Here is a 23,436-nt window from a genome sequence, read left to right as displayed (position 1 = left end):
AGAATTAATCGTGTTTGTTCAGTTGGGCTACTACGAATTTTGAACATACATCGGAATTTAAATAATTGTAATATATTTTCGCATATAAAATGATTTGATTTGCTTCAACTTTTGTATAAATATTCTATATATTAAGCAACTAAATAAAAATATTAATTTTATCAAATGGAACAAAGTGGAATAAAACTTATTCTGGATCGTTTCAAAAATATGCTCAAGATCTGAAGCATTTGGTGATCTCGTTAAACGGTAACACTATAATTGACATTAAATTGGCGCCTTTTTGTGTTTGCAACAAGCAATTTTCCGCCTCTTGTGAAACTTAGCAACCAACATGTTGAAGAATAAGTCTATGAAAACATCCAAGTTATATGTCATTAAAAGAGGTAAGTTAGCTTGTAGTATAGCTGTAACTGTTCTAAATATATTCATTTCAGATGGCAGGCAGGAGGAAGTACATTTTGACAAAATAACCTCAAGAATCCAGAAGCTTTGTTATAACTTGAACATGGATTTTGTTGATCCTGTAAGTTGAATTCTTTTCTGTAAATATGTATGCAGGTCTTATAGGTTTCATTAATTTATTACACGAGATTTTAAAACTCCTGCAATAGATGCGGTAAACGCTTTTGGTGACGGACCCATGTGAGACACCTCCAAATGCAAAGTACTTATAGGAATTAAATTATACATCTATAGTTGGAAAATCATTAGTAATATAGAGATCTTAAAAAAGCCAGCTAGCAATAAGTTTCAAAACTTTTTAAAGCTAAGGTATGCATTGCCTTTATAGGTTTCCATTACCCTGCAAGTCATCAATGGTCTGTATTGCGGCGTCACTACTCAGGAACTGGACAACTTGGCTGCAGAAATCGCAGCTGGATTAACCTGTAATCACGCCGACTATGCAATTTTGGCTGCTCGCATCGCAGTCTCCAATTTGCACAAGGAAACAAAGAAGGTTTTTTCTGGTAAGTTAACTGCGTCCCTAGGAATATTTAAGTCAGAATAATTAAACAAATGTTTCAATCAGATGTCTTCGATGATCTGTACAATCATGAGAATAAGGAAACGAATCAGAAAGTGCCCTTAGTATCGGAATTCCACTACAATGTGGTGAAAAAGAACGCCACTCGCTTGAACTCTTCTATAATCTACGACCGCGACTTTGGGTATAACTACTTTGGGTTTAAGACCCTAGAACGTTCCTATCTGCTGAAGAGAAACGGAAAAATTGCAGAGCGTCCGCAACATATGTTGATGCGCGTGGCGATCGGAATCCATGGGGAGGACATAGATGCGGCCGTGGAAACTTATAATCTCTTGTCGGAGCGATACTTCACTCATGCGTCGCCAACACTTTTTGCCGCTGCCACAAATCGCCCGCAGCTGTCGTCTTGCTTCCTCTTGACCATGACGGCCGACTCTATCGAGGGCATTTTTAAGTCCGTGGAACAGTGCGCCTTGATTTCGAAATCGGCCGGCGGCATTGGACTTAACGTCCATTGCATCCGGGCAAAGGGCACCTCGATTTGCGGAACGAATGGCACATCCAATGGCTTGGTTCCCATGTTGAGGGTCTTCAACAATGTGGCGCGCTATGTGGATCAAGGAGGTGGCAAGCGTCCCGGTGCCTTTGCCATTTACCTGGAGCCCTGGCACTCGGATGTCTTTGAGTTCCTGGAACTTAAGAAAAACACCGGCAAGGAGGAGAATCGGGCCCGCGATCTGTTTTATGCCCTGTGGATACCCGATCTCTTTATGAAACGCGTCGAGGCCAATGGAGATTGGTCGCTAATGTGCCCACATAAATGCCCTGGGCTTCACGATGTGTGGGGCGATGAATTCGAAAAGTTGTATGAGAAATATGAGCAAGAGGGTCGTGCCAACCGAACGGTTAAGGCTCAATCCTTGTGGTTTGCCATTATTGAAGCACAAGTCGAAACTGGAAACCCCTACATGTTGTTTAAGGATGCCTGCAACAGGAAGAGCAACCAGCAGAATGTCGGCACCATCAAGTGTAGCAATTTGTGCACAGAAATCGTAGAGTATTCCGCTCCGGATGAGATTGCAGTGTGCAACTTGGCATCCATCGCCCTCAACATGTTTGTCACTCCCGAGAAGACATACGATTTCAAGAAACTTAAGGAAGTTACCAAGACGGTTACCAAGAATCTTAACAAGATAATCGATATTAACTTCTACCCCCTGCCAGAGGCCAAGAAATCCAATTTGAGGCATCGCCCCGTGGGCATCGGTGTCCAGGGATTCGCTGACGCCTTAATTCTCATGCGGTTCCCCTATGAAAGTGATGAAGCCGGCCTCTTGAATCAGCAGATATTCGAAACTATCTACTACGGCGCTTTGGAAGCCAGTTGTGAACTGGCCCAGATCGAAGGTCCATATGAAACCTACGAGGGAAGCCCCGTGAGCAAAGGAATTTTGCAGTACGACATGTGGGACAAAGAGCCAACCAACCTTTGGGACTGGCAGAAACTGAAGGAGTCTATCAAGAAGCACGGTGTCCGCAACTCCCTGTTAGTTGCTCCTATGCCCACTGCTTCTACTGCTCAAATTATGGGCAACAACGAATCCTTCGAGCCTTACACAACGAATATTTATACCAGGCGAGTTCTGTCTGGCGAATTCCAAGTGGTTAACCATCATTTGTTAAGGGACCTAACGGAGCTGGACTTGTGGGACGACGACATGAAGAACCAAATCATTTCCAGCAGGGGCTCAATCCAAAATATTGAGGCCATCCCCCAGAAGGTTCGCGATCTGTACAAAACTGTGTGGGAAATCTCAGTAAAGTCCACTATTAAGATGGCCGCAGATCGAGGTGCGTTTATAGACCAGAGTCAGTCGTTCAATATTCATGTGGCAGAGCCAAACTACGGAAAACTTACTTCCATACACTTTTATTCCTGGAAAGCTGGTCTAAAAACTGGAATGTATTACCTGCGCACAAAGCCAGCTGCAAACGCTATTCAGTTCACCGTAGACAAGAATCAGGGCGCGTTAAAGGTAAATGGCCAAAATGGCACTTCTGAGGATAGCCCCCAAAAATACGAATCGGACAGAGAACGAAAAATGGCCGATATGGTTTGTTCTCTTGAAAATAAGGACGCTTGCATGTCCTGCGGCTCCTAAGAGCATGCACCTTAGTTTAAAATTATTTAATTGTATTATGTAATCACAACGTTGAAATAAACATAAATTATGGATCGCTAATGCGAAATCTTTAGATATGATTTAAAATTGGAGATATTTTCCCAAATAATATTGTTTTTGGTCAACCCATTGAGTAATTCACAAGTTAGAGCATTTAAAAAGGTAAGCACTAACAAATTTGATTTATTTTAAATTACAATCGGATGCTAAACGGGATTTTGATTCCTTGGAAAGGTTAATTGTGCTACTTGCAAATTGGTTGTGAACGACGTCCTGAGGCTTGGGAACATACTGATGAGCTATGGCATTGTCCGTTATTATTTTCCGCACAACTTCCTCCACCGTTGGCGACGTCGTCTCCAAATCCGCTTGAGTCCTATTGTCCAAGTTCACAAGGGTTAGTGGCTGATCAGCGTGCATTACGGAATCCACGCCATTCTTGGCATTGAAAAAGTCCAGTATCCAGGACACCACAAAGAAGCAGGCGGCGTTCATCGGAAATGCTCTGATCAAAGTCGAGTTTAACCCGCGAAAAAAAAATTGCGGGCCCTCGTTTTTAAAGCCTTTTATTGCACAGTCGATGAATCCATTATATTTGGCCTGCGAGCCCAGGGCATCTGCTTGCATGTGGGTTTTGACCACGTCGATGGGATAGCAGGCCAACCAGGAAGACATCCCCGCACATCCTCCGGCCATTAGAGTGTACGGAATACTCGCAGTTTCCACTTGGCGCATGAGATACTCGAAGGAAACAAAGTAGCTAGCAAAGCCTAAAAGAAATTAGAGGTAAGCATTATTAGAATAAGGACTTTGATTTCTATCCTATTTCTATTCTAAACATTTATTAATTTAATGTAATATACAAAAGCCATTCAAGACGGTGCAAAATCTGATATAATCTCATATTTCTTTTCGTCTTATAACTTAGTTTTTAACATAAAATGTAAGTTTACGCAGATTTCTGTGCATCGATGTCGTTTCGAAAATGTTTCTAAATTTGCGAAGACGATGACACTCAATATATTGAATATTTTCTAGCAAATACTTAAATATATGTTGTTAATTCTAAGTTCATTCAGTCAGTTATAGTATTCAAACAAAATGAAGTTTTACGGATTTCCCTGTGGATCATTAACATTTTAAAAACCTTTCTAAATCTTGCTACAGTATATTTTAAACGACAATGTGGTGAGAAACCTCTTTAGATTTACATGACACTATATTTCATATATTAAAAGTAATGGAACTTACCTGGAATATCTCTTAGAATGGTGGCAGTTAGCCCCTTAAAAGTCCCTCTAATACCCTCGGTTTTCAGAATGTGTTTAAGGCAGTGTATGGGTCCAGTAAATTTTATTCCGCTGTCAATCTGCGACGACAATTGGAGTCTCGTTTTGGCCAGCTCCATGGGTGCACAGACGAAAGCTTGGGCTATGCCAGCGATAGAGCCCGCGTAGAAGTGCGACGTCAGCGAATTGGGGTCGCTGGACAATCGCTGAACATTTCCGTACACTCCGAAAACGATGGCGTTCACCAATCCAATTCCACCCATGGGGCTGCTAATTCCTCGATACAATCCTCTGAAGCTGTCTCTTTGCAGTATCGTCCGAAAGCAGTGGAATGTGCCTTTGTATTTGGGGTTACGAGGATCATCGGTTTGCAAATGGACTTTCACGGTATCGAAGGGGTGGCCAACAAGAACCCCAGCCGCACCTGGAGTTCGAAAACGAAATATCTGATATAAGGTGCCAGATATATGGTACATATTTTCAAGCAGGCTTACCTCCGATCAGCCCGGCGACAAAATCCACAACCATTTTTGGCGATAAAGTCTCAGAGGTAGCCTTCAGTAGTATATCCCCGGTCTCTGGACCGCTATAGGAAGATGGATCCTAAAAAATGAAATTAATAAAATTAAATTAGGCAGTAAAAATGGCAAATACTTTACTATTACTCGGTGAAATAATTTGTCGCGTGTGTCTTTAACAAATGTTTCACTTGTCGAGATGAATTTTTCATTGGCGGAGGTTAGAGGAACTGATAACGCGCTTTAAATGCTTTAATTCAAAACATTCAATTCAAACCAAAGGTGGGCGCTTATATTACGACTAAGGAACACCACCTATTATACATTTGTTTTACATTTAATTCATTGACTTAAGGTCTTATGTTGTGTTAATATAAGAAAAGATAACAAATGTATGACATCCTGATTTTGGTTCGCCAACCTTACGATTTATAATTACCTTTTAGGTATTCCATAGTCGATACTTTTAGGTTTGTGTATTATATATAATCAATTTGTATTCTATATTATGTAACAAAGCTGAGCTTGGACATTTTCACAGTTGTCGCGTTCTTTGTGTTATAGATTAAAAATAAAATGTCATTGTGACCTCTCAGACATCTAATCGCTTTGGGCATCAACGACTTTGTAAATTAAATAAAAGTGTTTTGGCAAAATTATGAATATAACAAATTTTAATATTTTTAAAAACGTTCCAATAAATATTCTTTTCTTGGAACACTTGTAAATAAAATGTGAGTAAGATCTTTAAAATTGTATACTTCTTGAACTCGATGAGAGCAAGAGTATATTTTATTCGAGAAAGTCTTTCTGAATCGAGAGAAGAAAACGTGTTTTAATATATAAATATATATTTTACCAAAAAAAACGGTAAATAATGCTCATTTAAAAACAAAGGAATTTTTAAAGAAAATAAAAAATGAAAGACATGCATAGAACAAATTGAAATGAATGCATAGGCAATTAAAATTTTTTACCTTTCCATTGCTAACACGAAATATAAGTGAAATAGGATGCATCTTGCAGTTTGTGTGTTTTCACATATTACACAGGACCGACATAAATTTTGAGCCACCAGTGTTTGTTATGCTGAAAAAAGGAAATAAATATTTTATATTTTTTACAATGATCGACTTATAAAGGTTATCTTAATATAATTATAATTATAATTATTTTACGACTGTCCTAATTTTGTGTTTCAGTTAATAAAGAGGCCGCCTTCTCACCAAAACAAAGATTTTTTTAATGAAGTTAATGTGTTCAACCTTAAAATTATTATACCAGTTAAAATAAAAGGTGTGGATGCATTCCATATATGAAGATAGATTTCAATACACAAGCCTTAATTCCATTCAATTCTGCGAAAGTTGTTCTATGACTTTATTACTTACCAAAAGGGTAATAAACATTCATTTCTTCCCATATTATGTTAAAAAAAGTAAATAATTTTGTCAATGAATATGTATGCATTAAAGGAAAAAGCCGACTTTGTTTTCAACAAGATACTTGCCTTACATTTGCACCCCCAATTAAGCTAATCAAATTAATTGATCAATAATAAATTGAAATCATTTTACATTAAAAACTGCAGAATACAGTACGTTTTTTATTAAATAATAACAAATTATTATTAGTAATATTTATTATAATTTGTATATTAGGTTTACTAATTTAAATCACAATTATTGTCTGTAAAATATTTCTCCACTTCCGTTCTTGCAACGTCTACCTAAAAAATACAGAAACATAATGGATATAATAAAAAAACTTGAACACACCTTTTCAAGTTTTACAGCGAAAATATTTCCTTTAAAATTACTCATATTTACTTATTTTTTGCTGATAACTTTGTAATTATTTTCTTTTTTTAAGAATAACTCGATTGGAGCAACACGATCCCTCCTTAAGTTTAAATTTCTAGATTTATTCTCATAGGTTCTTTTTTTCCTTCATCGACTTCAGCGATCATAATAGAATCGTCACATTCATTCGCTTCTGTATTTGTTCATGTGCAACCATACTATAACTTTTAAAAAGCCCTCGAAACATTTCAAAGCTTTCTATCTATGTATATAAAGTTCATCACGTTCATTTAGTCTTAAAGTACAACTCGGTGGGTGAGTATCGCGAAAAGCTTGCCGTAAATATTTGAGGTCACCTGGAACACATTACCTTTTCCTTGGCCATACCTGTGTATATTTTTATCTACATTTGTACTTATGTGTACCCAAAGCTTATATGCGATAGTTAATCTGTAAATGGATACAAAAGTGATAGCCGAATGTGAAAATTCTTTATATAACGCTAATGTTTATACCCCTGATATATGTGCATGTACACAAAAATGTGTGTAGATTGAAAAGGGTCTATTTGTTTGTGTTTAAAATAATCTAAATGATCTCACATTAGTGACGTGCGCGTGTGTCATAATAAAACTTCGTGCGTGACCATTTTGTACCTGTTAAATTGGCGAAAGCAGAAAGCTCCGAAGTATCTAAAACAATTTAATCCCTTGTTTATAAGTTGATATTACTAAATAAATATAAGACCCGTAGAAATCAACACAAAGTTCAGTGCGTTCGATCATATGATTCTAGATTAACCAAAAATACCATTGAAAGTGTCTATAGTGAGCTATCATAATATTGATGTTATAGATTTCGATGTGATGTGTGCATATGTGGTCATCCCAACCGATCGTGTTCAGCACGCGCCGATCTCTAGCTCATTTGTTTAGCCGCGTATCTGAAAAATTTCCAGGGATGCCCAACTGAACCAATCTGAACCGATCAAAACCAAAATCATTTGGAATTCCCAGTATTTGATATGAAGTTATTATTTACTTAAAAAAAGATAATATTAATGCAGCACTGAGAAGCAAATTTAAACTTTTGATAACAGCACTAAAAATATCATTTAAATAAGTTATTTCTTCTGTGCTAAGAAAAAACGTTGACTGAAATTCAGTCACTGAATGTTATTACTCATGAAACAATATTTTATATTAATTAAGAGGAATGCATATTATATAGCCTCGGATCAATCATAGTCTAAACTTAAAAATTAATCGTCACCTTAATCCGTCATCCGCGGTGAATTTAAAATTGCATCGCGAAACCGAAAGAAAGTCCGCAGTAATTGTATAATTATAACAGATAATTATCCGATAAGAGCATGGTTACGGAAATACGTAATCGAAATCAATTCTGGGGAAGTTATGGTGAATTTGTAGGGTGTGCCTAGCATATAGTTGTTTGAGCTATAAGATCCTATCGCTTGATATTTCGAAGCAGTGCTAATTTAATAAATATTTTATATATAATGATCATCTAATAGATTGATTGACAAAATATACTTATACTTTATAGTTCATATAACCAATTTCGAAGGCCACCAAACCCGGTTTGTAGATAGAAACGTACTGCACCCATCCCATATGTATAGTAATGTCGTCATACCGGTGATTATATTTATACTCGATAATCACTCAGATCAAGGGTACATTGCATTCGGACAAATTTATAAATCAACTAGAGAAACACTTTGGAATCCTTTAAACTCATGTGTGTGTGAACTTGACCATTTTAGCCTTTGAGTTGATGTATAGGCATCTTATTTTGGAGTCGGTACACTTGGTTAAAACCGTATTTCTTATTTTCTTCCTAATAAGTAATTATTTCTTTCAGATTTATTTAACGCGGGCATAAATACTGATCAACAATGAGTTGGAATAAGCGAAATACTAGTCACATATCAATTTACAACTATCCGGAACATTTAAATCCCTTCTACGAAGATGATAACCACAAGCGCCTTCGATTTTGGGGGTTTAGCAAAAAAAAGAACGAAAATGGCAGGCATAGTTTGTCTATCGGAAACTTGCAAGAGTTGTGGTGAGTTTATTTTATTTTATTTATCTCGATCAGTAAAATGTAAAAATAACTTATCCTATGCCCCAATTTTGTACGCTTGAGATGGATTTATAGACAATTTACAATTATAACAAAAAATCTTATTTTAATTAAAGAAATTAAATGCATTTGTATTTCACTTCTTTGTTTTAGGAAATCATATTCTTTTCGTAAAAAGAAGTCTTCAACACTAGGAATAAATAAAACATCAGAGAGCCCGCCGACCCTAAGACGAGATTTAAATGATAAGTGTGTAACACTACGACCTGCATTTAAGGGCTGTTTATAAACACTCATATAGTTCCTATTTGAATTCTAGAGTTTTTCGAGGTGACCGCCACACATCCCTTCAAGATATCGGTGCTAGAAGAGAGGTAAATATTAATATCTGAAAACGTATTTACAGAAAATAAAAGCTTTAATGATTACTACTCTTGGTAAATTTAGTCTGATTCAATCTCCAATGCGACATTCTTTAATCGCAATGATCGGTACAGAAGCACAACGCAGTTTTCTGGATATTCCTCGCCAAATCAACAGAACCTAAGGTAAGTCCAAACATTCAAAAGTCCCTATAAAAAAATGTAACGAATGTTATTTGTAGGCTATCCCAATCTAGTCTTGCAAGCTCAAATCCTTTCGAATCGCAACCGGATTCGTGTCCTAGCTCCCCGATGAGTAGTAGAAGATATCGGAAGAAGAGGAGAGCTCCGCCGCCGCCAAAACTAGTGGTAATACAATTATATTTCCCCAAGGCTTACTTAAATTTAACCTTAAATTCGCTCGTAGGTCCAGGACTACCTAGCTACCAAAGACATCGAGTCTCTTGCCTCTGAAATTGACGAGTTTGTTAACAACAGAAAAGAATCTTTAATAAAACAAGAAGTTCGAGAGGAACTACCGAAAGCAAATCAACCTGCAACGATCTCCGATAGCGAACTTAGCCCCAGCACGTCCAAAGCACCACAAAGCATTGATATAAAGCAATCCAATGGAATAATCACAATCATTGAAAAGGAAAAGGTCACTACCTCTGACTCTAAAACCAAAATTAATACCCGCACTTCCCCAAAACCAGAATGCAATGGCACAGTACACATAATACAGTCCAATGAACCTAAAATACCGTGCACATCCACTGAGGGGCAAAAGGTCACTTTCTCTAACAAAGATAGCCAAATCAAACCCAGCACTTCCAAAACACCTGAGTGTGTTGCCAGCATTCATATTAACCAATCCTCTGAACACATAACAGTATGCTCCGAACAAAAACCAAATAACGATTTTGTCATTCAACTCGATGAAAAGAAAGTTAACAAAAAGCAAAACGGCACCATACCTGTTTATATCAGAGAGGAGCCCTTAGTAATTAAGGACATTACAAATGAGGCAGATATTCCAAATAATACAGAAATTTTGAAGCAATCAGTCATTTTGGTAGATTCTAAAGACTCTATTAGCCCTAGCACTTCCAAAACACAACAGTCTGTTGCCTATAATAATGTCAAACCAACCAATGATTCTGAAAATGCGAGCGCAGATCTGGAGCCAAGTGATAGCCCATATGTAGAAGATAGAAAAACGAATTCATTTGGCACGGTCAAGCAAATTTCTCAGATCTTTGAAGAGAACATTAGTTCCAGTGGTCCTATCAGTCTTCCAAAAAGAAATGTGGAAGAAATACCAAACGTAAACGGTTCAAAATCAAAGATTGATGAAAACCACTTTGTTTCAAATGTAGTTCAACCAAACCCAGCTGAAACTACCGAAGTTTTACAAATAAGAGAAGAGTTTGATCTGGAAAGTGATTTAAGAATTGGAGAAAGGTTTAGAAACGATCGCTTCCGGTCTTCAATCTCAGCTGAACGGGAATCAAATGCTACACCAACACCGCGGATGAGGAAGAAGAAGTCCATTAAGGAAGTGCTAGAATCTATAAGCCGAAATCAGAAGATTTTAAGTGAAAGCGCAGCCAAGGGCACAAAAGTTTATTTAACACCCTCCTATGCGGAAAATAGATACAACTATCCCAATGAGTTAAATAACGTTAATAATAGATCTTCCAAGGAAGTGACGTCTACCAATATTTCTGTTAGTACCTCGGATACCAATGAATTACCATCCCAAAATAATTTGTTTATAAGCAAGATAAGCAAATTCAAGGGTCAGTTCAGGGAGTCATCTCCTACTTCATCAAACTTGGACTGGAACCCATTGCCTAAACCAAGTCGAGCTCATAATTCAGCTAGTTCTAGTTTCAACAACGGCTCGTGTTAACGAGTTAAATTAATTATGCGCTAAACAAACATATTTATATTACTGTAATAATATTACACCAAAACCAAATCTATACGCAATAAAATAAAAAAATGTACTTATTTAAAAGAGAAAATATTTTAATTGCAAACATGGAGATACGCAGGGTCAGTTATGATCGCCACATCAACCGTGGACAGACTTCTACAGTTTTATAGAATTTATTATCTTTAAAGTAACAAGTGTTCAATTATCATTAGTAAAGTTTTGAAAAATAATTTTGACTTAAATTTTCCTACTTGCAAATATTATATTACTCAATACCATTTTGTTACTAATGGGATTTCATTTTAAGTCGTTCAGAAGAGTGTCCATTGAGTTGTCCCACGGGATCCTCTTTTGTTAACTTCGATACTTCGTCGTAGAAACGGGGAAAGTATTGTATAGCGAGGAATACAGCCAATAGATAAACGCCAATAACAATGGTTAGGAAGAGATCGAAGATCGCCGGCTTAACTCTATAAACATTCAGTTTCACATCGTTCTCATTATAGAACATAAATTCCGGATCTCTACCATCAGGCTTATCGTAAATGATTTTAACATTGTTAAGGTATTTTTCGAAAGCATCCTTTACGTCGTTATTATGCAGTATGGATTTAACTCCAAAGTATGGCAAGATGTTTTCTTCTTTAATAGCCTACCAAATCGAAAGAGAATATGTTAATCACAATAGTCATCAATCAAAATATTATGTAACTTACCAGTTGCCCATCGAAAATGCTGGAAATCGGATCCACTTTGTACATAAAACTAGCCAGAGCTTCCGCAATAATTCGCGACGTGTTCAGAGTGTGTTCCACAATGCTGCTCTCATCGTTTTTGAATATCGTGGTCCGGATGGGGCTTCTCGGACTCTTTACGGACGACAAGGTAAATGAAGGGTAGCGTTTGATGCTGAAGCGCTCATGCTCCCATGCAAGTTTGGTGTCAGCTAGGTTGATCTTCTTATGGACACCCTCCACCGTTAGTCCATTCGAATACTTCTCAGCTGATGATTTCAAGAGCTTGAAGAAATTACTGATAGAAGTCTTATCCTTGGGTGGCTTAGAAACATGCATGTACAAAGCATTGTCTGCAGAGTAAGATAAACTTTCGGTTATGGTGTCCAAACAGAGAACAAACTCAACGTTCTAGAAGAATATTAAATTTAAATTAAAATCTGTATATGTCTCGTTTTATTTAGTTATTCAAACCTGTAGTGCATTATCATCAACCTCGAGCCACTTCTTTGAGCCCTGGAAGTTTAGTAGGACGCCAGCGTCCGAAAGCAGAAATCGGAGGCGATACTTCGGTGCCATACTTGATGTGTAGTGCAATTTGCTAAACAGTTCCATTAGCACCAGTAGAACAGCAGCATCAGCATTCACTGGATAATCCTAAATGATATCAGGGGAAAAAAAATTGCATTACAAAAAAGAATTAATTTTGTTTTTAGATATATTTGATTACACCTACTATAGATTAGCAGTTGTTACCTTTTAAATAATTGCGTAGAAACATGAAACTACTCAGAAAAACTCAGATAAAGATCATAAACTTTTAGATAGGGAGCTCTTATCTCGGAGGCTCACACATGCATAACTTGAATTTTGTTAAGGTATTACTACCACGTGTAAATCGTTATTGTAAAATATTTTGTATACATGTATACATTTTAAGTGACTTGCCGAATTTTTTAAAGATTTTAGATGATTTTTGTAGATTCTTATTAAGCAGCCAAGATGCTTTTACTATTAAAAAAAAGTACAACATTTGATGTATAAATATATGCAAATTACTTACATTATATATTCCAAAGGTTTTTAGATTTGCGGTTATCAAGATGACTGGAAGTTTCTGCACATCGCCAACTGCTTCTGTGGGTTTTAGGGCCAACTGATTTGGAATCAGTTCGCCGTGGATAATAGGAACTTTGCTGTTCTTATTGGCCACAATACTTCCTCCCCCAACATTCACATGGTATCTGTTGGCCGAAACTGTTACAATCAACTGCCCCAGAGCCGTTTGATTTTGACCCGCGTTATCCGTGGTCGTATAGGTAATGTCATCGATGATCTTTTCCAAATCCTTATTGTACGGTGCAAAGTATATGGGCACCGCAGCTGTATGTGTCAGCATGGATTGCTCTAAAATAGTTATAAGTTCTTTGGTTTCTAGATCTAGATCCAAGATGTTCGACGGCAACATAAGGACTAGTCCTCCAGCACTTTGCCTTAATTTGTCAAAATCGTGAATAGACAAGTCGGTTAACCTGTAAGTAATAGATTTTAATTGCAGATGTTACGTTTTATTATTTTATAGATTAAAATGTCTCCTTACCGTGTGAGAACACAGTGCCTAGAGGTGTTCCATGAATACAAAGATCTCGCTTCAAGAGATATTGCAGCTACCCGGCTTCCTTAAAGTATAAAGAAAGTAAATGTTGAATTATTAAGAATAATTCATTAATGTATGTGTTAGTTTAAGCTTCTGCTCCAAAAATACCGGATATGAATAATAATTAGTTACAAAGGCTAGTCCAAAGAGAAGCTTCTTCTTCAAAAAGTAAAACAGAAGAAAAAATAAAAGAGGTATACGTTTGCTTATGTTAATGAGATTCAAATTTACTAATTAAATAAAGGAGAAAAGACCTGGTCAACGTTCATAAACATTTAGGTCAGAAGCACCGCCGAAAATGTAATCCACATTTGGGTACAAACGTCCGAGGCATTCCTTACAAAAAACTTACATAATTAATATTTATCTTTTCCTTTATTTACTTACCATAATGTTGCCCATTTAGATCGTATTTGGACATGGAAATAACCTCGAATTCGCTTGGCATTACCGGTGAGCATATTAACAACATAGAAAAAACAATGATAAGGCAGTGAGGTAAGCCGCCTCTAAAAATTTCCGCAAGACTGTCCGCTTCATTCATCTTTTATCTTTTTAATAGGATTATTTTCTAATAAATCTGCCGATGTGGGCAATTAACTAATTATAAGAAAGAATTTGGAAAAGTATCAGCTGTTTTATCGATAATAAGGGTGGTTGAAAATTATGGTAATCGGACCATGTCATTTTCGTCTTTACCAGAAGGATGGAATCGAAACACACTTGCTATTTAACGCACGGGAACAGTGAGAATGCTTTGAACATTTACAATTTGTACCCTATGTATTAATAAACCTTATATTTAAAGGAATGAATGAAAAAACTATATGCAGTTGCACAACGACCTATAGATCAAATTGTACTTATTAAACTCTTATCGAAAGTGTTTGCTTTTTCCTCAACTTGCATTGCTGAATTGTTTAATTTTGGTCAGCTGTTCTATACAAATTCAATTTTCACAATTTTTGGGCATTTGTTTTGAGTCTGTTAAGTCCTTAAAAGCCAGAGTTGTTGCCTTAATCATTGTAGTCCGGATAATATACATTAAAATAATTTTAGAAGGTATATTTCTAGTTCTTTTAACCTTGTTAATTATTTAAACCGTTTACTAACAATGAAATGCCAAATTGATTATGTATTTAGTACCCAGAAGTTTTACAAACAACACAGGAACACAAATTGGAACTTTGTGAAATTTCCACAAACCATTTTTAGTTTTCCATGACATTTGAGTGCTCATGAGTATAAGCCCTGTACTAACTTGTTTAATATCAACTACAGGTTTGCCCACATGTTGAATTATGTGGCCTACATAATCCGACTTATTTTAAACATTTTCGCTGAAACACACTCTAAATACATGACGGCTTCGCTAAAAATAGTAAGCCATTGCCCATGTCTTTGGAATTTGAAGACAAAGTCGAAATTTCTTAGTCTTTCACATTTTCTCTGATGGTTCAAGATAGAGACTATTTTTTAGCGAACATATTTAAGATATATAATAATTGTAAGCCACAAAATTGGCAGACATGGGATTTTTGTATTCTTGGCTTTACCACGGAACTTATAGGTGATGGAAGATAAGTTTGTATGGAATTTTACTGAGGATCATCATATTTTCATAGAAAACTAACTGATTGAAAATTCAACAAGATCCATTTAAGGTCCATTTCTTGTTTAAAGTTTCAATATAATTTTAAACAATTTAGCAACTCAACAGAATAAAAAAGTAAAATTTAAACATCATCAAAAAAGGTTAAGCGTTTGGTATAAGTCTGTAGATATATATCGTATATCTCTTCCACTTCTTTTTTATTCAAAAACTAAAATTTCTCCAAAATGATTTCATTTTTCTAGACCTATGCCAAATTGTACCATTTCCAGCGTTCCAAACGTGACACATCTTTCGTGCAGTTGATCTAGTTAGCAATGCAAAAAAATATCGTATTTTTGCGCATCTCTGCTTCGGCTAGTATGACTTTGAATTTTACAGAAAGAACAACTTTTATTAACGAAAAATTTAGCCATGCCCGCATTTAAAGGTATCTAGTGTTTTACGGCTGTTGTTTTTACAAAACTTGATCGTATTACTTTCAGTTAAGGTGAAGTGGGGCCGGGAGCTCTACACAGATATCGATGTAAACACCGATGAGGAGCCGATATTGTTTAAGGCCCAGTTGTTTGCCCTTACTGGCGTTCAACCGGATCGCCAGAAAGTTATGTGCAAGGGTGGCATTCTCAAGGATGATCAGTGGAACTTGCAGATCAAGGACGTAAGTCGGCCTCTGAAGTGTTTCCGGTGTCTGATCCTAACCAGAGTCTTCATTTCTTCAGGGCGCAGTGGTCTTGTTGCTGGGCAGCAAGGAGAGTGTTCCAGAGGTGCCTGCTACACCGGTCAAATTTATTGAGGACATGAATGAAGCGGAAGCCGCCACAGCGGTATGTATCTTGGTTGATTTAAGATGCATGTAGGTATTTAAGTACGGTGTAATGCTACCCGGGCTATTAACTATTTCGGTTCGGAAAATTTCTGGTTGTAAGCCACCAAAATGTGTATGTAAAACGAGAAAACTTATATTTTTACCCCTTTTAAGTATCTTAATTTATAAATTCTCGTTTATACCAAATTTGCTGAGTCACCATGTTATCATACAAAAAACTAAAAAAAATCCGACCAATTTTATATTGTTTTGTGTAAAACATAAATGTTTCAATGGCAAATATTTCTGTTTATTTACAAAGTGCATTTTTTCAATTCAGTATGCCATAAACACTTGTATTGATTAAACCCTCAATTGTAAATATGGAGCACACAGTAACCGCTAATGTATTTACGATTCAGCTCTGCAGATGAATTTTAATGACTTTTTAAATTAAGCAAAATAAAATTAAGTTTTTAATGCTCACTAAGCATTAACTTAATGGAATCGCAATGCTTTCTTCGGTACAAGTACTTTATTTATTTGCGAAATAGTTTTAGGAATGTAGGTTTATTTTAGTTAGGTTCTTGAAATATCTCTTTAACGTTCTAAAATGAGATTATCTTCTTTGCAGATGCGTTTACCGGCCGGGCTCACAAATCTGGGCAATACGTGCTACATGAATGCCACTGTTCAGTGCTTGAATGCAGTGCCTGAGCTTCGCACTGCCTTGTCCACTTTCAGTAACGATGGAACTGACACCATGTCGACTGCATTTTCCATATCGTCCGCCATGAAGTCCATATTTGCTCAAATGGAGAAGGGCACAACCGTGACGCCAATTGTTCTGCTGCAGGCATTGCACCGGGCATCGCCGCAATTCGCCCAGACCGGCGAAAATGGCACTTACAGACAGCAGGACGCCAACGAGTGCTGGGCAGAAATCCTGAAAATGTTGCAGCAAAAGCTTCGGCCAACAAACCAGGATCCATCGAATGCTATCCAGAAAAGACACAGGTGAGGCATTCTTTTGGTTTTACCCTAAAAATACCATACTATAACATACACATATATATTACGTTTTCTTTAAGCTCGTTTATTGACCAATTCTTCGGTGGCACTTTTGAAGTTAAGATGAGTTCAGAAGAGCTTCCCGATGAACCCTCAACCGTAACAACTGAGAACTTCCTGCAGTTGAGTTGCTTTATTTCAATGGATGTAAAGTACATGCAGAGCGGACTTAAATCCGTAAGTAAAATCAACAAAAACGTTGAGCTGCATTAACTTTAATATTCGCTTTCAGAAAATGAAAGAGCAATTGGTGAAAAAATCGGAAACTCTGGGACGCGATGCAAAGTACATTCGAACTGTAAGATCTCTAGGCTCACTTTTGGGTTGGAAAACTAACTAATTTCTTTTTTAAGTACTTGGTGAGCCGACTACCAGCCTATCTTACCGTACAATTTGTGCGCTTCCAATACAAAGGAAAGGAAGGCATAAATGCTAAGGTGTTGAAGGATATTAAATTTCCCATTGAGTTTGATGCCTTCGAGTTGTGTACTCCCGAATTGCAAAACAAGCTGTGCCCCATGCGTTCGAAGTTCAAGGATCTGGAGGACAAGAAGATGGAAGTTGACGTTGTCAAGCCCAACGAAGCAAAAGAAGAGAACAAGGACATTAAATACGAGCAGTTCTGGTTCGATGACGACCTGGGCAGCAACAACTCTGGATTCTATACATTGCAAGCCGTTCTGACGCACAAAGGTCGCTCGAGTTCCTCGGGACATTATGTGGCTTGGGTTCGTTCCAGTGGCGATGTATGGTTTAAATTCGACGACGATGAGGTATCTGCTGTGGCTACAGAAGAGATCTTGCGGCTGTCCGGAGGTGGAGACTGGCATTGCGCATACGTTCTTTTATATGCACCCAGACGTTTGGAGAAACTATAAATAATTGTGTTAACGTCATTACATTTGTATTGTTAATATAATAATTCTGAATAAATAACCAAAACCTTAATGGCGAAAAATCATTTAGGAATCCGATAAATGTATCGAAGCAACAATGTGTTACCATTTCATCTTATAAAAATCTTCGCAAAATATTTATTCCATCTAACGTTAGAAGTCAAAACAGAATGTATCTAAAGGGTACATCTGTAAACCGTCCTTTATTCCATCTACAAAACAATAAAAAAAATAATTGAATAGCAGCCTATTCCAACAGAGCACCACCATTTCTTTGCAGGATTGTCCAAAAGGTTTTGCTGTTCCAAAAATGTCCCAGTTATCCAAAATTAACGTACGTTTATACGACCTTTTGGTAATGTTAACAATTTGTAACAAACAACAAATTATTCAATTATCAATGCGAACGACTAGTGTTTGTGAGGCTTATGCCACACTGTTAAATTTAACATTGCCGCTAGCTAAAATGATATGAAAACAAGGAAGAACGCTATAGTCGAGTGCCTCGACTATCAGATACCCGTTACTCAGCTATATGGAGATATGCAAGCAGCAAAGAGAGATTAAAATGCGCCACCTACCGGCGGTATACAGATTTAAGCGTTATGGGCGTTAGAGTGGGCGTGGCAAATTTTTTTTTGGATCAATCGATAGGTATCGACGAGACCAATACATTTCAGTTAAAATTTTTTATTTAGCATGAAAATTGTGGGCGTCACAGGTTTTCGCGGTTTGTGGGCGTTAAAGTGGGCGTGGCAAACTTTTTTTTGGGTCAATCGATAGGTATTGATGAGAACAATACATTTCAGTTAAAATTTTTATTCTAGCATCAAAACTGTAGGAGCCACAGTTTTGGGCGGTTTGTGGGCGTTAGAGTGGGCGTGGCACTGTGCTGAAACAAACTTGCGCTGCGTAAGAAGCTCAGGAATCTGCACGCCAAATCTCAATAGCCTAGCTCCCATAGTTTCCGAGATCTCAGCGTTCATCCGGACAGACGGACAGACGGACAGACGGACATGGCTAGATCGACTCGGCTAGTGATCCTGATCAAGAATATATATACTTTGTGGGGTCGGAAACGCTTCCTTCTGCCTGTTACATACTTTCCGACGAATCTAGTATACCCTTTTACTCTACGAGTAACGGGTATAATAAATGGATTCCAAATGTCCGTATCACCCCATAGTTTTTATAAAATTAAACAATTTGTATATTTTTTAATCAAGTGACGTACATAATTTTAGTACATATTTATTTTTTGCTCTTCTGTTCTCTCAAACAATTAACCCTGTGGAAAGATTGTCTAGGGTGTATAATATTTGGGATCAATATTCCAAATTTTCAATTTTGCGTCTATCCACGGACGAAGTTTGGCCACGCTGGCATACACTCCGGGGATGTTTTCTTCTCCACAGCCGATTCCCCAGGCCACAATACCGGCAGACTTAAAGCGTCCCTTCTGGCCCTTAATGGGACATACTAAGGGGGAACCTCCGTCGCCCTTGCAAGTATCCTTGCCCTTTTCACCTCCAGCGCAAATGAAGCTGTCATGCAAAATAAAGTGCCTTCCGAGACGAGTCTCGCGCAGGTTCGTCTGGCACTGTTGCTCCGACACCACGGGCATATCCACCTTTTTCAGGATAACTTGGTACTCCCCGTCCTTGCCAAACTTGTTCTTACCCCAACCGGTAGCAAAACAACGATCATAATCGAAATTATCACCAACCTCGGGCAGGCAAACAGTTTGAATGTTCGCTTGGAAGGTGAATGGGCTTTCCAACAACATAACAGCAACATCGTTGTAAAGAGCTCCCTTGTTAAACTGTTCATGATATACTATTTCCTTAACGTATCGGTCCTCATGGGCAATGATTTCAGTTTTTGTCTGCGTATCCCATTCTCCAGCTCTCACTGAAATCAGCAGTTTAAGATAAATATAAGAAATATCTATGACGGCACTTTCTTACCAACAATGGTACTTGGTTGTTTGTTGTGGACACAATGAGCCGCAGTCAGAACCACATTCGGAGCTATCAAAGCTCCGCCGCATTCGTACAAGTTGAGTGATCCCTCTTCTCGAAGAATAGCCAACATCCAAGGGAATTCCCCGAACTCGGCCTCCTGGTTTACCGCTCCAGTGATTTTAAAGCCAACTCCGTTGGGATTCTGGTATCCGCAGCCTTCGGGATTTTCAGGGTCAGTTGGGAATATGGGGACTTCTCTCTTTATATAAAATGAGGTTAAACAAAGGCAAGTAAAAATGTATTAAAATAGGATACCTTGTTTGGAAGATCACAGCACAGATCCAAGTAGTTTTTGCATTGTGAGCCCGTATCGATTCGAATGTCAATTATACCATCGCCGCTGGTGTTGATCGTATCATTTGCACAGAGCCAACGGGGTACGCACTCTTTTTGATCGCCACAGGATTGATATTGGGTTGATCCTGTTCCATTTCCTGTTCCTTTGTCAGTTCCTTTGTCTGTCCCTGTTCCTGGGTTACTTGACGAATCTTTGGGATTGACAACTGGAGCGCTTGTTGTGGAAGTGCTGGTTGTTTCATCGGTTTTGAAAATGTCTGCAATCAAGTTGTCCAGAGAAGTATCTTGAGCCCCCCCAGTGAATATGCAGGCGCATATTATAAGGCAATTAAGTAATATCATTTTACTGAAAAGTGAAAATAATTATTCTGTTACTGAAAAGTAAGTTTATGGTACTAATATAAAAAATAATTACTTTTAGGAAACCAAATTTGGGTCAAAAGAGTTGATTTAATCGAAAAATCGCCAGCACAAGGTGAACAAGGTATTGGTGACTAACGACTTATGTTTTGGCTGGAACTTCGCACTTAACGAGGTAAATGTAAATCCCCCAGAAAGAATGACACATCTTATTCGGCCAAAACAAGCGGATACGGATACCTTTATGTGCTTAAGCTGGGATCCATTAAAGCTTTCTCCCCATAAATTTAAAAGATTATTTTGTTTTCAGTTTGGTCCTGTTTTCTTCTTGAATTTCAATACATTATTTCAATATATTATTCTTTATGAAATACACAGTTACTACATAAATAAGTACAGTTTGCAATCATGCCTATTTGCTTTTAGGTTTAAATATAAGTTCGTGCGATAAGAAATTCATGTATTTACGGGCCTACAAATGGACATGTGTTAGGGTGGGTCAACTTTTTATGTCATATTGCAAAAGAACAATACAATACACAAAAAAGGAGTGCGTTAGGCAATCCAAATACAGTATTCTCGTCCTTATGGACAACTAAAGGCTGGCTTGAACCTAAAAAACTTATGAAAATTTAGAGTTTAAACTCTACATTTACTTATAATTTTTAACACCCTACGATGCTGCTTGAAATATAAATTAAACCTTTTTTGTCTCCAATATACATATACTTATTTTTATTTACATACAAAAGACACACGACTCAACTAATGATGTCTTCTGAAGAAAACACAAATTTATTTGCGAATGAAATAGACAAATAACTGGTTTTGGTATCGAGTTAACATGTGCATTATACAATTCATATTAAGGTATGGATGTACAATGTACACACATTATATATTAACCATTGTCTCTGATTTTTACTCATAAGTATACAGAGAGCTATTTTACATTTTTTTCATTGAACTTTAACATCCCACAGATTGATTTCAATTAAATACACATGCATTCATATACATATATTCATTGCAGATGGTCTACATAGAACATAAGACGCACAGGTAGAGTATTATATCCAGATATTATGAAGCAAAAGAGTGTGCCCTTAATGGCATTTATTAATCTTAATCTTAATCTTTTTGTTAATTAATTTAACACAATACGTACACTATTACTTTGACTTTTTTAATGTGATAAGGGAGCTAAACGTTCGGCAAGTAATGAACCATCCACTCAACTGATTTGATTTCTGATTCAATCTCAAATGTGAAGTGATCTTTGTTTCCCACGAGACGGCGAGAAGCTTTAAAGCTGGTGCAAAATGAAGTTCCCAGCTTACGTTTTACACAGTAAAAAATTGTTTCCATTTAATGGATCGAAAGTTTAATACCTATTTGTAATTTTTTACAAACCGAAGCCAGGTGTGTAGTCGAAATATAATCTGAATAAATAAATATGCCGTGTTTATTCATATGTAATATGTCGGTCCAGATTCTCGATATTGTGATGGGTCACCCATTTGAGCCCAGTTTCCAGTTGATCGTTATTAACATAGAGCATTTCAAGGGTTAATAAGGTCTTTCATTTGTTCCTGATGGTTTTTGTGTAGAGCTTGGATAGAAGTGGATGAGGTAGCCATCCCGCCGATGGCTGCTTTGCGCTAGGAAGTCAACCGAGCCAAAAAGCTTTACATACATATTTTAAAAACATATTTCTGTATGATTTCACTCGTTATTAGCTCATAAGTAGGTGGTATCTCAATTAAGCAAATCAATTTGTATATAATTTAATTAATTTTTATGTCAAATCCAATCAATATACTTAAAAGGTATTTTTAGTATTTACATGTTAAACTATTTTATTAACGGCAAAGAAAACACTTTACCGAAATGGAAAAAATAAATGTCCCAAGCCAAAAAGTTAAAAGCGAAATAACATTCTAAAAAATTGCATTTAAATATTCCATAAAAATACGCAGAAATCGTATGTTGAATAATTATCCGCATGTCAAATGGCTTGAGAACCAAAAGTTGGAGAAATTCAACATTTTACAAGGGAAACGTGCAATGTAATGCCTATTATAAAAAATAAAATCGTTTTTATTTTGCATTTTACATCTGATCGAAAGTCCCAATGAAAAATTAGGTTTAATATAACGTGTTTTTTTAAAGTAAGCACAATGTACATTGCGTATGTAATGGTCAGGCGTTTATTTTTATATAAAGGAGCCGCCAGATGTTGGTCCTAGGTGTGCTACATGTGGTATAAATTTATTTTTTTGTTGATTATTTGTCTTTTTTTACAGAAAAGTATAAGGGAAATCAGCTGTTCTGTTTTATTACATTCTCGCTGTAAACAATTTTTTAAAATCGCATAACACCGTTTGCAGAGCATTTTGTATGGGTTGAACGTAGCTCCAACGGAAAATGGATGGAAATGTGGAATGCTGAGAACGGGATCTATTCTGTAAGCATTCCATTGGTTCAAGTTAACCCTGTCCATCGACGATATCCTTGTTTGGAAGATCACAGCACACATCCAGATAGTTTTTGCATTGTGAGCCCGTACCGAGCTGAATGTCAATTATACCATCACCGCTGTTATTGATCGTATCATTTGCACAGAGCCGACGGGGTACGCACACTTTTTGATCGCCACAGGATTGGTATTGGGCTGATCCTGTTCCAGTTTCTGTTCCTTTGTCTGTTCCTGTTCCTGAGTTGCTTGACGGATCTTTGGGATTGACAACTGGAGTGATTGTTGTGGAGGAGCTGGGTGTT

The 23,436-nt window shown here is 37.1% G+C and overlaps 6 protein-coding genes across 10 annotated transcripts; 3 read left to right on the top strand and 3 right to left on the bottom strand.

Moving 5' to 3' along the window:
- The first annotated feature begins 229 nt into the window (after window positions 1–229).
- RnrL (Ribonucleoside diphosphate reductase large subunit) lies at window positions 230–3,234 on the top strand. Its single transcript, XM_017090137.4, has 4 exons — window positions 230–386; window positions 438–526; window positions 794–971; window positions 1,034–3,234. Exons 1-4 carry the CDS (start codon window positions 335–337, stop codon window positions 3,151–3,153), a joined length of 2,439 nt encoding a protein of 812 aa, XP_016945626.1. The 5' UTR covers window positions 230–334; the 3' UTR covers window positions 3,154–3,234.
- Window positions 1,030–6,477, bottom strand: LOC108021426 (mitochondrial basic amino acids transporter). Of its 4 annotated transcripts, XM_017090139.4 has the most exons (5): window positions 6,373–6,477; window positions 5,959–6,070; window positions 4,958–5,066; window positions 4,426–4,887; window positions 1,030–3,944 (listed from the first exon to the last, which is right to left on the bottom strand). In XM_017090139.4, exons 2-5 carry the CDS (start codon window positions 5,998–6,000, stop codon window positions 3,358–3,360), a joined length of 1,200 nt encoding a protein of 399 aa, XP_016945628.2. In that variant the 5' UTR covers window positions 6,001–6,070; window positions 6,373–6,477; the 3' UTR covers window positions 1,030–3,357. The 4 variants fall into 4 exon arrangements, with proteins under 4 accessions (XP_016945628.2, XP_036670046.1, XP_036670047.1 ...); XM_036814151.3 differs by lacking the exons at window positions 5,959–6,070; window positions 6,373–6,477 and adding an exon at window positions 5,123–5,225; XM_036814152.3 differs by lacking the exons at window positions 5,959–6,070; window positions 6,373–6,477 and adding an exon at window positions 5,129–5,219.
- A 2,190-nt stretch (window positions 6,478–8,667) lies between these two features.
- On the top strand, window positions 8,668–11,284 carry LOC108020999 (uncharacterized). Of its 2 annotated transcripts, none has more exons than XM_065863336.2 (6): window positions 8,668–8,874; window positions 9,046–9,141; window positions 9,212–9,266; window positions 9,340–9,440; window positions 9,497–9,623; window positions 9,682–11,284. In XM_065863336.2, exons 1-6 carry the CDS (start codon window positions 8,702–8,704, stop codon window positions 11,167–11,169), a joined length of 2,040 nt encoding a protein of 679 aa, XP_065719408.2. In that variant the 5' UTR covers window positions 8,668–8,701; the 3' UTR covers window positions 11,170–11,284. The 2 variants fall into 2 exon arrangements, with proteins under 2 accessions (XP_065719408.2, XP_016944955.3); XM_017089466.3 differs by having other exon boundaries at window positions 9,194–9,266.
- Window positions 11,268–14,226, bottom strand: LOC108021000 (BOS complex subunit NCLN). Its single transcript, XM_017089467.4, has 6 exons — window positions 13,975–14,226; window positions 13,531–13,609; window positions 12,994–13,462; window positions 12,405–12,587; window positions 11,913–12,341; window positions 11,268–11,848 (listed from the first exon to the last, which is right to left on the bottom strand). Exons 1-6 carry the CDS (start codon window positions 14,129–14,131, stop codon window positions 11,483–11,485), a joined length of 1,683 nt encoding a protein of 560 aa, XP_016944956.3. The 5' UTR covers window positions 14,132–14,226; the 3' UTR covers window positions 11,268–11,482.
- Window positions 14,227–15,483: 1,257 nt separating this feature from the next.
- Usp14 (ubiquitin specific protease 14) lies at window positions 15,484–18,026 on the top strand. The gene is made up of 7 exons (XM_017068893.4): window positions 15,484–15,629; window positions 15,685–15,860; window positions 15,922–16,026; window positions 16,642–17,024; window positions 17,099–17,255; window positions 17,311–17,376; window positions 17,432–18,026. The coding sequence occupies exons 1-7, from the start codon at window positions 15,614–15,616 to the stop codon at window positions 17,954–17,956; spliced, it is 1,428 nt and encodes a 475-aa protein (XP_016924382.2). The 5' UTR covers window positions 15,484–15,613; the 3' UTR covers window positions 17,957–18,026.
- Window positions 18,027–19,179: 1,153 nt separating this feature from the next.
- Window positions 19,180–21,975, bottom strand: LOC108017973 (phenoloxidase-activating factor 2). The gene is made up of 4 exons (XM_017085275.4): window positions 21,824–21,975; window positions 20,254–20,641; window positions 19,942–20,197; window positions 19,180–19,885 (listed from the first exon to the last, which is right to left on the bottom strand). Exons 2-4 carry the CDS (start codon window positions 20,635–20,637, stop codon window positions 19,278–19,280), a joined length of 1,248 nt encoding a protein of 415 aa, XP_016940764.3. The 5' UTR covers window positions 20,638–20,641; window positions 21,824–21,975; the 3' UTR covers window positions 19,180–19,277.
- Between the last annotated feature and the right edge of the window lie 1,461 nt (window positions 21,976–23,436).

This window comes from Drosophila suzukii, chromosome 2L (genome assembly GCF_043229965.1).
Source record: "Drosophila suzukii chromosome 2L, CBGP_Dsuzu_IsoJpt1.0, whole genome shotgun sequence".
Lineage (NCBI taxonomy): Eukaryota > Metazoa > Arthropoda > Insecta > Diptera > Drosophilidae > Drosophila > Drosophila suzukii.
Note: the sequence above shows the minus strand (reverse complement) of the source record. Positions and strands in the feature narration are given on the sequence as shown.

Excerpts from the sequence above, each read along its gene's own strand:
- LOC108020999 (XM_017089466.3), top strand. The coding sequence starts at position 8,702 with ATGAGTTGGAATAAGCGAAATACTAGTCACATATCAATTTACAACTAT. Across the intron at positions 9,142-9,193 it reads AGACGAGATTTAAATGATAA|TTCCTATTTGAATTCTAGAG; the intron begins GTGTGTAACACT and ends ACACTCATATAG. Across the intron at positions 9,441-9,496 it reads CCAAATCAACAGAACCTAAG|GCTATCCCAATCTAGTCTTG; the intron begins GTAAGTCCAAAC and ends TGTTATTTGTAG.
- LOC108021426 (XM_017090139.4), bottom strand. The coding sequence starts at position 6,000 with ATGCATCCTATTTCACTTATATTTCGTGTTAGCAATGGAAAG. Across the intron at positions 5,067-5,958 it reads TTCGTGTTAGCAATGGAAAG|GATCCATCTTCCTATAGCGG; the intron begins GTAAAAAATTTT and ends TTCATTTTTTAG. Across the intron at positions 3,945-4,425 it reads CATTCTAAGAGATATTCCAG|GCTTTGCTAGCTACTTTGTT; the intron begins GTAAGTTCCATT and ends AATTTCTTTTAG.
- Usp14 (XM_017068893.4), top strand. Across the intron at positions 17,025-17,098 it reads GCTATCCAGAAAAGACACAG|CTCGTTTATTGACCAATTCT; the intron begins GTGAGGCATTCT and ends GTTTTCTTTAAG. Across the intron at positions 17,377-17,431 it reads ATGCAAAGTACATTCGAACT|TACTTGGTGAGCCGACTACC; the intron begins GTAAGATCTCTA and ends TTCTTTTTTAAG.
- RnrL (XM_017090137.4), top strand. The coding sequence starts at position 335 with ATGTTGAAGAATAAGTCTATGAAAACATCCAAGTTATATGTCATTAAA. Across the intron at positions 387-437 it reads GTTATATGTCATTAAAAGAG|ATGGCAGGCAGGAGGAAGTA; the intron begins GTAAGTTAGCTT and ends TATTCATTTCAG. Across the intron at positions 972-1,033 it reads AACAAAGAAGGTTTTTTCTG|ATGTCTTCGATGATCTGTAC; the intron begins GTAAGTTAACTG and ends TGTTTCAATCAG.
- LOC108017973 (XM_017085275.4), bottom strand. The coding sequence starts at position 20,637 with ATGATATTACTTAATTGCCTTATAATATGCGCCTGCATATTCACTGGG. Across the intron at positions 20,198-20,253 it reads GCTGTGATCTTCCAAACAAG|AGAGAAGTCCCCATATTCCC; the intron begins GTATCCTATTTT and ends TTTTATATAAAG. Across the intron at positions 19,886-19,941 it reads ACAACCAAGTACCATTGTTG|TGAGAGCTGGAGAATGGGAT; the intron begins GTAAGAAAGTGC and ends TGCTGATTTCAG.
- LOC108021000 (XM_017089467.4), bottom strand. The coding sequence starts at position 14,131 with ATGAATGAAGCGGACAGTCTTGCGGAAATTTTTAGAGGCGGCTTACCT. Across the intron at positions 13,610-13,974 it reads TCTAAATGGGCAACATTATG|GAAGCCGGGTAGCTGCAATA; the intron begins GTAAGTAAATAA and ends TTATACTTTAAG. Across the intron at positions 12,588-12,993 it reads AAACCTTTGGAATATATAAT|GATTATCCAGTGAATGCTGA; the intron begins GTAAGTAATTTG and ends GATATCATTTAG.